Consider the following 17,292-nt stretch of genomic DNA (forward strand, 5'->3'; position numbering starts at 1 on the left):
GACGTCCACCTTGGGAGCTTTGATGCTTGCCAATGTCGGTTCAGTCATTTCTACTGATTGATTTGATATTACACTGCTTTCTCCCTTTTTTATTTTAACATCAGATTTTGTAATCATCGTATCTTCTGTTTTCTCTTCATTATGATTCTCCATATAGATCGTTTTTACATTTTGATTTTCCTGACTTGCCGACTGGACTTCTGGCCTCTGTGTAATATCCTTATCTTTTCTTTTTACTTTTATTGTCCCTATTTTATTTTCAGCACTTGGAACCTTTAGTTGTTCTTCTGATACACTCATCTCTTGTTTTGTTTCAGCTTGTGCAGATACTAAATTTCCTTCACTGTTGCTTACGTGACCTTCTGTCTCATCTTTTGCAGTTGCCCAGGTAAATGTAGGCATTTTAAATTTTGGTAGTCTGAATTTGCTTTCTTTTCCATCCATATCTTTTTCTCCTGTTTTCATGCCAAAGTCCATCTTCAAAGTTTTATCACTTGTTGGCATGCCATCTTCTATCAGTGCCTTTGTCACAGTATCTACTTGTTCTGTTGTGCTTCCTTCTCCTGGTATTTTTATGTCAGTTTTAGGTGTTTTTTTAATTTTTAATGATGGCATTTGTATTCTCCAAGTAGATACTTCCGATTCTGTACTAGGCATGTTAGTTTTCATATCCAAATTCCTGCTGTCCTCTGAACTCATATCACCTATTCTTTCTGGTTCCACATGTGGATCATCACTTCCCAGCTTGGTCTTTTTAGGCTCTGGCTCTTTTATTTTGGTCATCGAAATCCCAAATTTTGATTGTTGAATTGTTAGTATTTGTATGTCTTCTTCTGCTTGTTTTTCACTTGTTTCCGGCATGTCAGATGTGTGTAATTCTGCTCTAGCAGCTATTTCTAGACCTTTTACCTGTATAGATTCTTGTGCTGTGGGTCCCATCATGTCTATGTTAATTCCACTTTCTCCTTCTGTTTTATCTGCTGTTCCTTTCTGCTTCTTTTTTCGAGATTTTGAGGAGGATGGCAGTACTTGTTTAGTTGGGCTTTCTTTCAGATCAGGTATTTCTAAACTGGGCTTTGTTATCTGTGTTGCTACAGCTGATACTTCAGGTACAGTAAATTTTGATGTTGATTCCTTTTCTTTTTGTTTTTTAATGCTTATTTCAACTTCAGGGCATTTTTTTGCATGAGATGGAATGCCATTTTGCATATCGCTTAAGTCTTTTGTTAAAGTTTCACGTACCTCTCCTCTTTCAATTTCATAAGCAGGTGATGTGGTATACTCAACAGTTAAAATTTCAGGATTTTCCAGGTTGATATCTTCTTTATGTATTTTCTCTCTTTCAGTTAACAGTGTAGTTTTTATTTCTTTTTTTGGCCTGTCTTGAGGTTCTGCTTTGGATCTGTGCATTTTGAATCCAATGCTTGGGAACTTCAGTTTCTTTTGGCTTCCTTTTTTTTCTTTGATATGGACTTCTTGTTGAAATTGAGACTCTGTGTCTGTGCTTGTAGGGGAAATATCTTGTATAGCAGACTCATATGCATCTGATGTACTATGAGATCTTCTGTGCCCCAGTATCTTTTTATTTTTGATTGACTGGAATTTTGGCCATGACAATCTATCTTTTTTAGGTCTCTTGCTTCTTCCTACCCTTTGGCTTACAATTAGTGTTTCCCGGTCTTCTTCTGAAATGGCTTTTCCTGAAATATGCAGTGTTTCTTCAGGAATGCTCTCACTGAGTTCTTTTTCCTGAAAGAACAAATAGTAATTGGAAGATTAAAACTAAACTAAATATAAATTCAACATGAAATAGAACACACACTATGCAATACTCAGTTGTATTTTTATTCACAGTATCTGGTTGTTATATAAAATAATATATGAAATATATAAAATATATGAAAATGTTGTATATAATTCAGACAGAAATTACATTTAAAAAATTATATGTCTATAATACATGGATTTCTGAAGGTTACATTTTTTGCAAAACATTGCAGTAAACAGAGGCTTCTATATGTATCTTTATGTATGTCTGTACAAATGTATATGTAACATTTATATATATGTATATGAAGAGAAAAATAATTTTGAATGTGATAGAGACCCATGAGCACATCATGTCTATGGAGATATCAGTAACTAAACACATTTTTAAGAGAAAATTTCATTAATGAGCTTTTGAGAAAAATATTTACTGTTATTTTACATTTTGGACAATACTGAAGATAAACAGAACTTAATCTGAGCCTGTTCTATCAGTGCACATTTAACAAAAAAAAAAAAAAAAGGATCCTCACTAGAGAATGTTTTTCTACCCTAGCACAAGACTGTGGCTTTACCCCAGATCTATAGTTTTGCCCAGGGTATTAAAAAAGTTGCAAATATTATGTGGGACTTTTTGCTTCTCATGAACATTCATGCTAGCAAGTTTAAGCACAAATCTAAGTATAAAGAATACATGAGTGTGTATTTTCTGGTCTATTTCTACATTACTACAGTGTTAGCCAGACTTTTTAAACTAATCAAATATCTACCTGGCTTCTTCTTTCCTTTTTGTGCTGGGCTGTAGAGTGAGTGTGTTCTAACTCTTCTTTCCCTGCAATTTTTCTTTTGAGGCTGAATTGGACTCTGTATGGCTCGGAATATTGGAGAATCTTGAGTGCATCTTCATATTTGATATTATCAAAAAATATCGTAGCACTTAGAAGCTGATCACCTGAAAGTGGAATCAAACATGATTTGAATTAGTGTTTTCTTGCAGTTTTTCAACTTTTGTTGAATTAATGCATGCAAAAAAAAGAAAAAAATGATCACACCCTATTTATTTAAAATATGAAATTATGTTCACATAAAAGAATCACAGAATAGTTAAGGCTAGAAAGGACCTCTGGAGATCATCTAGTCCAGCTGCCCTGCTCAGGGAGGGGTCAGCTATAGCTGGTTGCACAGGTCTGTGTTCAGTCAGGTTTTGAATATTTCCAAGGATGCTAACTTACAACCTCTCTAGAAATCCTGTTCCAGTGACTGATGACCCTGATTGATAGTAATAACAGTTTTTCTTACATTCTTCAGTATTTAGATTTTGGACTTTTGTTTTTATTTAAATCATTATTTATTGTAGTTTAGTGGCATATTATTTTGTGAAAGAATTGAAGGCAGGTTCTTCATGAATGTTGTGAGTTGGGTTGCTGAGATTTGGGATTTTTTTTCATTTTAGTTGTGTATATACTACTTTCTATGTGTCTTTTTCACTCTCCCAGTCAGAATTAGATTTTTTTTTTTCATGATATAAAAAAAAATAAATCATATTTCATAATTAAGAAACTGATCTTTGAAATAATTAATATGGAAAGGTTAAGCTCATACATAACATTAGTTGGTTTAGGATCTACTATTTCTATTATGTAAAGAGATGGCAGATCGGTAGGTGTAAATAAAATAATAAAAAGCGCCAAAATCAAAAACCAAACTAAAAAAAAAAAATCCAAAAAAAAACCAAAACCAAAAAACCAACCCAGAAAATCAGACTGTACCTTCTCTCAGACTAAATATTTTTGAAGCAGGAGACTCTTTCAGTACTTTTTTAATAAATATTCCTTCATTTCCTCCACCTATCACACTAAAACCACTAGCACCAGCTTCCACTTCTGTTTTCAGGGTCACTTCCATTGTCTCCTAGATATAGAAAAAGACGTGAATTTATAATTTTTATTCATTTGTATCAGTGTTCTACATCACTATAAAAAACCTGAATGTCCTCATGTATATTTTCAGTAGCTCAAGAAAGATTATCTAAAACAGAGAATGTACTTGTTCATTGTGGGTTTGATTCTCCTCTAAATTAGAACTAAATACATGTTAGGGTTATGCTAGATCAGGGCTACAGAGAAAATAAGTTACAATTTTAAATGCAATACATATAGAATACTTTAGAGCTGAAAGATTGTATTTTCTGTGAAGATGTTAGACCTGAATTAGAGTAAATGGGCCAGAAAAGTCAGACTAAGAGCTAATGCTGTACTATACTCAAACCAGAGAAGGCCAAAGAATGCTAAAAAGGATTATGGAAATATCAAAATAGGCTAAGTGTTCATGTCTGTACTACAACTAGCAATTTGTGAAGTTCCTGGTCAAAACAAGTCTAAAGTGATCCTTTGCCCATTTGTCTTTCCCTCTGTCCACCCATCCACATCTGTGTGTTATAACAGACTTTACTATTTTGCAAGCCACATGCCTGAACTTACAGAGTGCTTTTATACCAACCTGTGGATGATGTTTTGATTTGTCTGTAGAATACTTTTTTTTTTCTTCTTGAAGCTGAAAAACAATTTGCCATTATTTAGTGTTCAGAAGTCATGCTGTTGTAAAGTAGAACAGAAGTCCCTCATCAGTTAAAATTCCTGGTTTAGACTAAGAACTGATGCTGACTTTAGTGACAACAAAGCAAAACTGGCATCTACAAGTGCAATATACAACATGAATTATTTAACTATATTAGTCCCAGTAGTAAATGAGATGCCAAGACCTCCATGCACTGTACCAAAATTTGCATGAAATGAATGCCAGAGACCAATCATATTAAAACATTTGGGAGCTTTTCTGTGTGTTACTCATGTAGAATAATGTAGCATAATGTAGCATGTAGCTATCACGTAGCATATTTCTCATGCTTTCATCTTTGTGAACGTATATTTTTTTCATTTATTTGATTTCAGCATGAATTTCAAACTGTTGCTTACTTAACATAACTGTACTAATTAAATCTTTAACTTTGAATAACAAAGAAATACAGGTAAATTTGAAATACAAATTAGATTCAAGTCAGTTAAACGTTCTAATAGGCAAAACATTGGGATTTCTTGACAGTCCTTTAAGGAATGAACTCACATGCATTTTTTTACCAAAAAAAAAGAACATGGCCAACAGCAAGTCTGGTACAATATAAACCCATCAATGCGCATGGCCCTGATTCTGGTGGGGACAGGAAGACATGGCTGCAACAACATCGCGTTACATGACATAAGAGTCTCTGCTAGTTGTAGGAGCTAAAGCCTCTTGAATCAACTAGGTAAAGCCATGCCTGCATGAAAACTCAGTCTCTTGCCTTTAAATATTCTTCTTCTATGGAATATTCATAAACTGGAGAGGATCCCTGTGGCCTTGGACGGATGTCTTCTACTGCCACTTCATTAACCTGTTCAAAAGAAATGAGTGGAGGGAAAGGAACATAAACTATTAAACAGTGACCAATTTTTTTAGAACAGTTTTTCTATTTAGGCGTAGTCTCCATCTGTGTACAAATCTTTCATTAATAATGACAGATGCAGAATAATCAGTAACTCTTATCTTATGTCAAGAACAAACACACTTCTCATTTAAGGATGTTACTCAAGAACACAAGGGAGAGACTCCTGGGAAACAAAAACAATGGTGTGCTGATTTTGGTTTTCATTCTGTATTGTATGCATCTATGGGCTGAACAGACTGAAAATACTGATAGATCAAGTAATAATAATTTTAAAAGGCAATAAAAATCTCTTCCCCCCCACCCCCCCCCACCCCCATTAGTTGTACACCTAACTTTTGCATCCTGCGGCTTCAAACCCTATTGCCCTCTATAACCACGCAAACGATGAAAGAGTCCTGGCAGGAATTTCTGCTGCAAGCACTTGGCACACTTCCTTCTGGAGTCAAACAACAGGGAACCTAAACCAGCTAAAGTTTTAAAGAAAAGTTACTGTAGTCAACAGTAACGTAATTGCTGTAATAGCTTGCTAAGTCTTGGTATTAAGCTTATGCTGGCGAATCGTGGCAATGAGCAGATCATTTTACATTGAAGCATCATTCTGGCTTTTGAGCTGGCAGGAGAAAACCAAGCAAAGAAACATTTTTAATGGGGAGAGAAATCACCAGCAAGACCCAGCTATAAACAAAATATTTGAGATCCCATTTTAACAAGGTAACTGCCAAGCCCCCATCCCCCCAGAAAACCCCAACTGTATGAAACTCACAGAATCTTCATCCTCTGCATCTGCATCAGCATCTCCTAGAGGCTCAGCTGGTCTCAGCTGTCGTCCAGAACCTGAAAGCAGCATACAGGATATTGGTGTCTGCAGGAGCCACGCAGAGCACAGAGCCTTGAGCCTGCAAGCTGAAGCCCTCTGGAGCAGCACACCCAGGGGACGTGCATGGGCTAGCTGCAGAAAGCCCTGCTTTCATTTAGATGCATAGAATCATAGAATGGTTTGGGTTGGAAGGGACCTTTTTTTTGTTACCAAGGCAGGATTGAGGTGTGTACTGGGCAGAACTGGCAGGGTTTTGATAGTGGTGTGACTGTGGGGTGGTCTCTGTGAGAGGTCACAGACCACCCTGTGCCAGATGCAGCCACTTGCAACCAGCTCTGCCTGCAATGCTGAAGCGGTCAGAGGAGTTTCTGTCACCTCCCTGTGAATGTGTTTAAGAAAGAGTGGTAAATGCTGAGAAAAAGAGACATCATCAGTGGAGAAAGAGGAGAGAAATTGAGAAGACCACACCAGAGCAGGAGGAGAAAGGAAAGATGGCAGAGCAGGAGAAATGCTGGAGCAAAATATGATCCTAAGCAGGGGCTAGAGGAAGAAAAGCTGCCTGAGCAAGGGCAGAGAGGAGAAGGCTCAACTCTCGTGGGTCAGCAAATGCTAGAGGAACCTACCCTGGGGCAACTGAACATGAGCAAGGAGTGGAAAAAGAAAAGTAGACACCATCTGCTGACCCCCATCTTCTGCACCAGGCCTCATGTCCCCAGAGAGACTGAGCGTAGCCCGCAGTGAGGTTACTGGAGACCAGAAAGAGCAGAGATGTACATGGAAGGGAGCTGAGGTGTTTTTCCTTAGGAAGTTTTGTTTGTTGGTTTGTTTTTTAGTATCAGAATCAGTAAACAGAAATTTGCCAATTGTCAGTAAATTATTTAAATTCCCCATCTTGAAACTCTTCCTTGATTCTGGCAGAGGTCTTAAGAGCTGGAGAGTAAACATGAAGACTTTATAGTCCATAAAGACTTTGCTTTCTTGGTTTTTAAAAGTATTAAGGGCAGAAAGAGATGAGGTGAAGGTGATGGGCCGTTGAAAGTATGATTCTCTTGAAATGTATTAAATTGGGTAGAGAAAAATCAGCATGAATGCATCATCATTTTCAGAGATTCAGGCTTAGCCAGTAGAGGACACTGTGGCGGAATTACACGTTCCCTGATGCACAGGCTATTCTAATACACACGTAACTCCTTGTCCTGGTAACTATGTCTCTTTACTGTCTCCATACTTCAATTTTTACAAGCCATCAGGCTGTCTAGGTCTCTCACACCCAGTTCTGCAACTGTCATTAATACACATAGTTTTGGCTCTCCTAAACAGATCATGTGGCTTAAAAATATGCTCAAACACTAGGGAAGACAGCCGCAAGCAGAACTGCGCAACTCATTCATTGTCTGCTTTAAATGAAGAATCCTTGGGCTGGAACACAACATTTCTGAATGTGGATATTATATGCTATGTGTGCAGACAAGCTGGCACAACTTACGCATCTATGCAACCACTCTAACTTACAGAAGTTGCCAAACTCTTGTTAAAATGAGTGGATTTGGTAGCCTTTCTTCATAGTTTTCCAATCTATGCTTATTTTTTTCCTTGACTTATCTGAAGATGAAATTATTTAGTACAGGCAGGGTTTTAAATTAGTTATGCCACATCATCAGTGATGGACCACTTTGTTAAGATGAATGGAAATAGTGTGCTTCCAGTGGGGATATCCCTTGTCAGTCTGTGGGACAAGTTTCCAAACTTGACAGAATAGAAGGTATCCTCATTAGCCATATGTACATCATCTTAATCAGCTCTCCTGGTTGTATTTTAGCTCCAGAGAACTAGGATCATCTGAGAACACATCAGGACTGCTAGACCATGCCTCCTTCAGCCTTCACAGAAGTAGTCCTGATGCCTACAATGGACAATTCTAGAAAACAGTCATAATGCGGACTCCAATTGAGATTAAAGACCTGCATAAATTGGATTGGCTTGTTCTGTGGTTGGGTTTTGGGTTTTTGGTTTTGCTGGTTTTTGTTGGTTTTTTTTAAATCTCCAGTGTTTACAATATTTAGTATCTCAAGAAAATTGGAAAATGACCATGACCTTCCTAAAAAACTTACATGTGGATTTCTGAACCTGAATTTAGGCATTTTTGCTTGAAAATTCTGGAATCCACTTGTGAATCTGTTCACCACATGTGTTTTAGTAAGCATCATATGAGAAGAAAAACTGCAGAACTGAGGCTTGGTTGTTTAATTTGCTTATTGCTTATTGATTCAGGTGCCAGCAGCAAATTCTATGGCTATTACTAAAATTCCAAGAAATAGTAAAGACTTAGTCTTGTGGCATTACCGTATTTTTCACTTGGGAGAATCCCACCCACAAGCCCTGCAGTCCAGTAGAATGACTTAACAGAATTGCTACAGCATTTGTTCTTCAGTGCTTAGCACTTCAAAGATAACTACAGCAAAGATCCCTGGTGGCTGCCAATAATTCTGCTACTGGAAGAGAAAAGGGAAAGAATTATCTGGGAGAATTCTTGGGCTGGGTCACTGCTGTTTCTCTTGTTTTACTCTGGTGTAACTTCAGTGACATTTTAGTTGTCTGGAACTGGAATAATGCAAATGAGGTGCTCCATTCTCAGGACTTGATTGGTCCTGTGTAGTTTGTGCCATTGCTTTTTTATCATCCAGTGGGCCATATCCTTTGAGCCTAGGTTACTACAGCTATCCTACGGTTTCTAACAGAGGTGAAACTTTTAAAAGCAGATGTTTTAAACAAAAGAATGATTAGGTGACCAACAATTTCAAAATCTTCCTGTTGCTAAGACCAGACTACTCATAAAATCCAAGAGAATTAGACCACTTCCAGTGATACCTGAACATTTGTTTCCTATTTGGATGCCATTTTAAAGCAACAAATCACAGGCCAACAGCATGAATGTAGATAGACCTGGCCATCTCATCTGGGTCTAGACCAGGAGAGAAGTTTCTTAATTTTCATCAGCTGTTGATCAAGCAAAGCCATGGGTGTATGAGGCACAAGGGTGGCTTCTTACGCTTAGCCAAATATTGGTAGGCAATTGCTCTGCCTGTCCTTGCTAGAGGGGCTGCAGATCAAGGTTTGCCAAAACGTCACCAGAAAAATCCCCTGCTGTTAAGAAAATCTGTCAGCATAAAAGGTCTCTTTCACTAACATCATGACGGGTAGGAACGGTCAGAATGCTGTGAAAGCCTTTAGTAAACTGTTACCTCTTGTAAATGATGATAATAGGACTCTTTCTTACAAAATGGAGCAACAGATTACTGTCCCCAGGTCTAATAGGGATGCGGTTGAGACTGCATGGAAGGATATCAGCTATACAAACGACCTTTGTTCCCAAAGCTTCCCACCAAGGTCTTTCCATCCACACTGATTTCCCCAAACTCTGCCTACTCTGCCCCTCTACCATAATTAACCCATATCATAAGAGGCCTCTTGTGCCCCTGATTCCTACTGCAGACTAAGATTTGATTCAGATTTTTTCCCGACTCAGAATACTTTAAGAAGAAATCTATAAAAGAGGGGAATTACAGTACATTGATGAATTTAATTTTCAGCAAAGCCTTCTTTCTGTGGATAAAAGACTGTGCCAATAAAGTAAGATTTATATGCATGTCATTCTCATGCCCCAAATAGTAGTAATGCCAACATTTTATAGGTTTTAACTTTTTTTATAAACTCTGGACAATCAATACTTTGTTCAAACTCTTTTCATAAAAAAGATGGAATTTACATCAGTGAGTACTTCTAATAGCCACTGAACTGACTTCAGAACAAGGGAATTTTTTGAAAGCACACAGTAGGAGTTATATTGGCTGGAACATTTTCATATCATGTGACTGAAAAGTGTATTTGCTTTTTTAAATGCAACTAAAATATATTAATTTATCTTCAATCTAGCAACCCAGCTGGACTGTTCTGGGTAAAACCACAGAAACATAAAAACAAGTTGGGGTTTTTTGTATGCATATTTTGTGGGTAACAGTCTCCAAAACTACATTTGAGACATTACAATCAATTTTGAATTTGACAGTGTCATTGAATTAAAGTCAACTGGGTTTTAATACACTGTATAAACTGAAGTGAAACCCAGCTTTAATTAGGACATTTGCATGTAAAATTACCATAATCTGTATACATTAAAATCAAATAAAACAGCAAATGAGAACACTGGAGATGTTGTTAAAAAAGAAAAAAAAGGAACAATAACATCCTTTGCTGCTCATCCTGACTCCCTTGCTAACGGTTTTCTCCGCAGTTCTTAGATGTGAGCTTTCTGCTTTTTAAGATTGCATACTAAAGTTATGTTTACAGATGAATGCCATGAATTTAAGTAATCTGCTCTGATCTTTAAGCAGATAATATTTCCTTGCATCAACTTTTTAGGCATTATCTTTCCTGCTAAAAGTGGCTTTGTTTTGTTCTCGTTTATTTAATTTTGTTCTCTTTTTTGGTAAAAAATAACTAAAATGCTCGTGGTTGTGTTGTTTTTCCTAGGATTTTAATGTTGGTAAGTTAAAACTGACTGGTTGCAATGCACGTATGTCTTACAAAGATGCAGGTAAAATAGTGCTTATTCTTGAGCAGTATCTTCACCAGGAGAAGAGATTCCTTCTTGTTGTGTACTGACTGGCGTGAACTATTTAACTTCAACAAATAGTTTCTCTTAACAGACAGAAACCTGACCTGTGGTAAACATCTATCCACAGCTGAAAACGTGTATGTTTTGCTCACTCATTTATTACTATTTGTTAATACATGAAGGTCACAACCTATGCCTTTTCCTTACTAGGATTTTGGTGTTTGACAGTTACCCTTTCTTAGCTATGATAAGAAACAGTTTGTTTGTGCAGTACTGTGGAAACTAACAGCTTTGAGTCCACAGCTAATTAGAAGACTTGTGCCTTGACATGTGGGCAAGGCTGGGACATCTTTAGATCAATTTTTTCTGACAGTTCAAAGCACGCTCTGGGCACATAACCTGATAAGTCTTATTAATAAAGAGAAGGAGGAGTGAACAGCTGCAAGGCAACCACCAACAACAATAATTTAACATAATTGTCATCTTTGGCACTGTGTTTGACCCAGCAAAGAATTCTTACATGTAGGTCAGCAGATTTCACAGTTGTCCCTTGTGTGCTAATGTCTTGTTGTAAATAAGGCTGTGCATCGCTGCTGTCAGGGACAGCTTCAGCTGGCTCCTGTATCAGACCTCTCTTCCTGCAGCCATCATTTCCCATACCTGCACATCTGCCTGTCCCTGTGCCCCCACGCACCCTGTCATGGGTCTGTTACTTCCCATGCATGCACAGCTAGTCACTGTTAATGCACGGCTTCAGAATTCCTCCTACTTTTTAAATTAAATCCCTTTCTCAAAATGGGTAGTGTGCCTGATTTTTTCCCCCACAGTTTCTTTTCCCTCTCTTGCAGGTATCGCAATTACTGGGATTCCTTTTCTTCCCTCAGAGCTCTCACAGCTGCCTGAGCAGTGCTGCTGTGAAACCCCACAGCCCCTTCTGATTCTCTTTTTGTATTTGAAATAGGGAATATTTAGAATAGTTAGAATACTTAAAATCGTGGGTCCCAGTTCAGGAAAGCACTTGATAACAAGAACACTATGCACATGCTTGGCATTTATCTTGGCCTCTCAAGAGCACTCTTTCAGATAGATAAGTTCACCTGACTTCAGTTTACCAAGAGAAATTTTTCACTACTGGGTTATAAGGAAAAAGGCAGCAATTCAAACATTGTACTTTTCTTTAGCAAGCTCAGTGCTTCAGTCTTCCCGCCTGCTTCCTTTTTATACCCATCCCAATCCAGTATCTCCATTATTTTGATAAATTATGGAATTCATGCACCTTGCAATGGGTTATTCGAGTTTTCCAGGATATCCCAAATGACCAGAGACTGATGAATAAATGTAGATCAACCAGCTAATTAAAATGTCACTTCATCTAGGCAGTGCTATCAAGCATATAAGCTATTCCATTTTTTTTGTTTGGTTTCTTTGAAGCTCCCATGAATGAAAAATGGCCTAAATCAGATTTTTTTTTTTTTTTTTAAGCCCTCACAGTCAGTGTTACAATGACAGCAAAAGGACCACCTTTTCCATCTCAGCTACCATTTTCTGGATAAGAACATGAATTTTGGCACTTAATTATTTTCACCACCTTCCAAAATTAGCTGTGCTAAAAGACCTCTAAATACACAAGCAGATCTTTGTGTTCTGCTAACTGTATCAATTGGCTTGACAAGCTAGGATTTGCTTATCCCTGCACTAAAAACATTGTGCAAATGATATGTACAAGCACTGAGTAATGCATACAAGTTACTTGGAGGTGGCCTGAAATGTTTCACTATTTCTCTTTGTTACCCCAGGGTTTTTTTACTTAGCTCAAGTTACAAATAGAAGTGGTGACTTAGTGCTACATTAAAAAGAACTAAAAGCCTAGCAATGCTGTAATGCTTCAAGGTCTATTGTTAAAAAGAAACAAACCATGGTAAGTTTTTTGTCCAGAACTGTTGTCTGGAAGCTACATGGCAAAGATCATCTGCTCTAATACCACACCTTGGGTTCTGCTGTGAATTTCCTTGAGTGCAAACACCAAATGTAAAGAGCATGAACTGGGAACACAAGAGTGTAGTAGAGTTGCTCAGTGTGAGGGGGTTGCCCGGGCAGTTCAGAGCAATTATCCCCAACACCCAAATCTTCCTGGGCAGTTTGGTGGAGGAGTCGTGTCCTTCCAAGAAAGCAATGCTTGAGGAACATGATCCTGCAAGCATCAGCTGGCAAAGATAAGAATCTGAAAGAATCTGCAAATAAACTGCGCACGCACTGTGTTCCTTGAGGAAGCTGCCACGAGGTTTAAAGCACAGCTCATGGCACAGGCTGTTGTGCAGTCTGCATAGGCTTGACCATGAGCTCCAGCAGGCCCATGGCATTCCCAGTAAGAAGCTCCAAATATGCTGGGGAAAACCATCAGCAAAAAATAAAGAGATTACTCTTTTACAGAGATTTCCTAGCACATGCCAGAGACGCGGATTCATTCCATTGTCCTGCAAGATCCCACAAACTGAGTTACAACAACTGCTGGGCAGGGCTCTGGGGCACGGCAGGACTGCAGCGGGAATGCTGTGGCTGTCACTCTATCCGGGCAGGATTCGTGGCAATGGGGAGATGCGGCAGCAATGTCACAGAGCAGGCTGCCTCTCCCAGCCCTCCATCGCAGGAATGTAGCGTTACTTCACTTGAACCACCGCCAGCGAGACAGCGGGGGCACCCAGGAGCTCCACCTAGACGAACTAGCTTGTCAGCTCCGAAATGAACAATTGCCACAGTGGAAAAAGCAGCTGTTCTGCCTCAGAAAAAGTGATAAAGTGAGGAACAGCGCCTCCCTTTCAGTGTTTCCCCTTTGCCCTGTGCTGGGAGTAGGACCCACCTCACCAAGCCCTGAAATTCTGGTCTCCCTAACTTTCTCTGGGATGAAGACAAAGGACTAGTTTGGAATGAAGATAAAAGATTTTGCTTTTACTATCTGCAGGATGCAATCAGAACCAGCTAGGCCTGTGTTTAAGGTATACTCCTGCCTTTGTTTTGCATTTGGTTTGGTAATGCCCCCTGGCTGCACTCTGTCACTGGGCTGCATACTTGTGCTGTGATGAATGCAGCTCAGGCTTTGGAGCCAAAAGCAGGGGCTTGTAGCACAGCAGAGCTAAAGGAGCAGCTACTCGCAAATAACCAACGTGTGAATAGTTTCCTTCCATTCAAGGTATGAACAAGATGTTTTGATTCAACACCTTGGTATGTTAAGCTGCCCTTGTCGGCAGTTAGAGTACTTCATTAAAAGTCTTCATCTCATCTCAAAACCTTCTGAAAACAGAAAATATACGTAAGTTACAATCATTGGTCTCCTTACCCGGCCGGAGACCTGTTTGTGAGGTTAGCTCCTACTTTTATCAAAAGGAATGGTACTCTGTTGTGCAAAGTACATCCACGCAGAAAAATGTAGGGAATTAAGGTTTCTTACAAACCATAATGAACTCTGCAGGATTTTACAGAGCAATTTCTACAGGTTGACTAATATCAGGGAAGATGTGGAAGAGCACTGGCAACTAAGAACAGATATAAACACTACCATAAAAAGAGAAACTAACGGCCCCCACATGAAAAGGCTTTCCCATGAGTGTGTGTTTATTGATAAGCTCTGCCCACAGATTTAAAACTATTGAAAGCATGCCTGCTCACACTTCACAATAGGAGCAAAAACCTTGGTGAAAGTGATCAAAGGAGCTCTTTATTCTAACAGTGGTCCATCTTTCCTCTGATGGTGAAGATAAACTTAATAGAATCCACAAGACATTTCAGGGAATGAGAATAAATCACTCTGGTGGGGCTCTACACAGACTTTCTCAGCCAGAGTCATATTTAAACATGAAAGGCACAAGGGACTTCCCCCCCTCTCCCCCCCCCCCCATCAATTTGAAATTTCCCAGATCCTGGGTTAATGAGTTTCACTCAGCTATAACCATTTTTTGGTTATCTGGCTATATAAGAAATGTAATTTGGCCAGTTCCACATAACTCTTTTGGTACAAGAATAGAGTATTTACTAAAGTATTTTATTGGCCCAATATTTCACCCATTGCTAAAAAAGAATGTTCTGTGGGAGTAAGACAGTAAGACAGTAAGAAATAAGCTCTCAACCAAAGTTTGTGGTGAGATGATTAGAATGGTGTCCAAAAGAGACAGCAAAAGCAGACAGCAGTGACTGATACCTGAATTTGCCTCTCCTGGGCCATCCCTCCTCTGGCTAGCTAAGATACAGCTACAAGTGGCAGGGTTAAAAAGGCAGCTGGAGAAATGTTCATGGCACCCACAAGATGACCAGAGATTCAATGCTGCTTCCTCTGCCCAATGGTTCTGTCTCATAAGTACAAGTTCTGCATTATCTCTGCAGTTTTAGTCTAACGATTGCCTGGAGGGTGGGTGTAATGTCCTGCTCTCTGTCTGTATGTTTGCTTGTCCTAGGCAGAAATTTTCCTCTCTCTCAGGTTGTACGTGACAGAATGGGTTTCCAATGTGTTTTACACCAGAACACCGTGGGAATTCATGTAGGAAGTATAATAACTGTGATGATGGTGTGACAACAGGACCTTCTCTGATAACTGTCAATTATGACTTTTCCAGGACTACAGGCCCTCTGTTCTCACAAAGTCAGTAAAAGAAATGAAGCGTTTTTTAGCAATTATTGTTGTATATGTCCTAGCTCCTGGACTGAACCATTTTTTTTACCACCCTTCCAGACACGGCAAAAGCAAATTATAGATTAATTGCCAAATAAAGCAATAAAGACTGGTCTAATCCACTGTGATCCTCAATAGTTTTATCTCCTGGGACTCTCAACAGTTTTATCTCTTTGGATATACTGTTTCTACTTCTGATCAAGTCTCTAACAGTGCTGTAAATAGTTGCACAAATACCTAGCTAATATCTGTTCATCTGCATGGTCTGGATTTTAAGAAGGACTTAAGGGGGCATGTTGCAAGCACAGCGCTCTTCACTTGCTTACCAGCTTCAGAAACCCTTGTAGAAACTACTCTGCATTGTTTGGTTATCCAAATACTGATTAGGCATGTTGCAGCTTTTTTCCCGCTAAAAGAAATCACTAGGACAAACTAGACTTGGAAAGTGAACACAAAGCTTGCTTCCTCTCAGAAGGAGGGGCAGTTGATTCCTACTATCCTCTCTGTTAGATAGCTGAGAACTCAGCTCTTACCAGGACTTGCCTAGAAGCGGAGGTAGGTGGGTGCTTATTGCAGGTAAGTCCCATAAAGCTCACGTAAATCAACTTTCCCACATTCCCTCTCCTTGCTGATTCACCTACCCCAAGAACCCAGGCTTCTCCCAAAGCAGATTGCCTGTTCTACTGCCAAAGCACAGCCCTGCTGAGATTTAGAAGTTAATCGAATGAATACGTTTATTAAAAATGATTGTTCTGCCTGTGCAGGCTTGATGGAAGCTCTGGAGATTCAATTTCTCTGGCTGCAGAGCCAGTATTGCTTGAGAAGCAGTGGCCGTAAGCCTGAGATGTCTCTTCAGGTAGTCAGAGAGGTAGCAAAGGAAGCTGACTACTCTATTTCCTCTCCCTGACACATTAAACAAGGATGCTTAATTCTTGGTGCTTTTGGTAGAGGGTCCCCTAGAACAGGTCTTAATGTAACAGTAAGAATAGAGAGTTTAGTAACATTATGCAAAAGCCCAAAGCAACTGACTACTCCAAATTAGAAGCAGACTTCTCAGTCCAAACTGCTTTTCAAAGCCACTACATAAAAAAATTCCTTATCAGAATCAATGCACAGCAAAATTTTTTGTATTTATATGTAAGTATAAACATATGCATACATATACAGAGAGGGAGTTCACATTAAAGATCTTTATGGTCTAGGAAGACTTTTATTTGTCTTTACTCCATTGATAAAGTTCAGTATAAAATTAACCACCCAGATACAGCAGTATTAATGGAGTGATGTTACTCTGGCTGTCTCTCTGGTATGCTAGGCATAGCCCCTCTCAAAACAGGAATGCAGCAAAACCCTTGTAGTTTTTCCACAACCTTTTATGGGGGCTTTAAAATAAATATCTGCCCTTGGAAACTGGGCATCTTGTTTGGATGTAAATCACCACAGAAGAAAATATCTTTTAGGCTTTTAAATTCTTTAATGTGTATGTAACACAAGAAATACGGGATAAAGGTGACAGAAAATCATTATGGGAAAATATTTTACACCAAAGATAAAGTTAGCAGTTCCCTCACTTTGTTAAGATAAAAATCTTTCTGTCAATAAACAGTGATGGTAGCAAAATAGTATTTGGCACAGCTCACTTTGTCTTGTTTTTGTGTGGTGTACGAGAGTTGCTTTAAAATTAGAGAGAACTTCTGGATGCAGACTATGCATTTACAAAACATAAAAGCTCATTTACACGTAAATTAATCCATTGAGTCAGATAAATTAATTAGCATAGTTCTGTTCACACAGATGTAATTAAAATCTGAATTACCCAAATCTGGACTGTAAACTTGTGTTTCATTCCAAAAATGCCATATTTTAAGAGAATTCAACATGCGACCTACCAAGTTACTTTCAAAAATGTTGTCTCCTTATTTCGGTTCATTGGTTTTCACCTCTTTTTT

General features: G+C 38.8%; 1 protein-coding gene across 1 annotated transcript in view; it reads right to left on the reverse strand.

Moving 5' to 3' along the window:
- Positions 1-354: 354 nt before the first annotated feature.
- LOC104408224 (protein AHNAK2-like) overlaps positions 355-17,292 on the reverse strand; it is a gene marked incomplete at its 3' end in the record, with an annotated part of 32,522 nt that continues 15,584 nt past the window's right edge. Inside the window, exons 2-7 of the mRNA XM_010017758.1 lie at positions 6,015-6,085; positions 5,108-5,197; positions 4,267-4,320; positions 3,537-3,678; positions 2,538-2,719; positions 355-1,749 (exon numbers count right to left, since the gene is read on the reverse strand). Coding sequence (XP_010016060.1) covers positions 355-1,749; positions 2,538-2,719; positions 3,537-3,672 — 1,713 coding nt within the window. The remainder of the gene's footprint in view (positions 1,750-2,537; positions 2,720-3,536; positions 3,679-4,266; positions 4,321-5,107; positions 5,198-6,014; positions 6,086-17,292) is intronic.

Source organism: Nestor notabilis, unplaced genomic scaffold (genome assembly GCF_000696875.1).
Source record: "Nestor notabilis isolate BGI_N333 unplaced genomic scaffold, ASM69687v1 scaffold15507, whole genome shotgun sequence".
In the NCBI taxonomy this organism is placed as follows: domain Eukaryota; kingdom Metazoa; phylum Chordata; class Aves; order Psittaciformes; family Psittacidae; genus Nestor; species Nestor notabilis.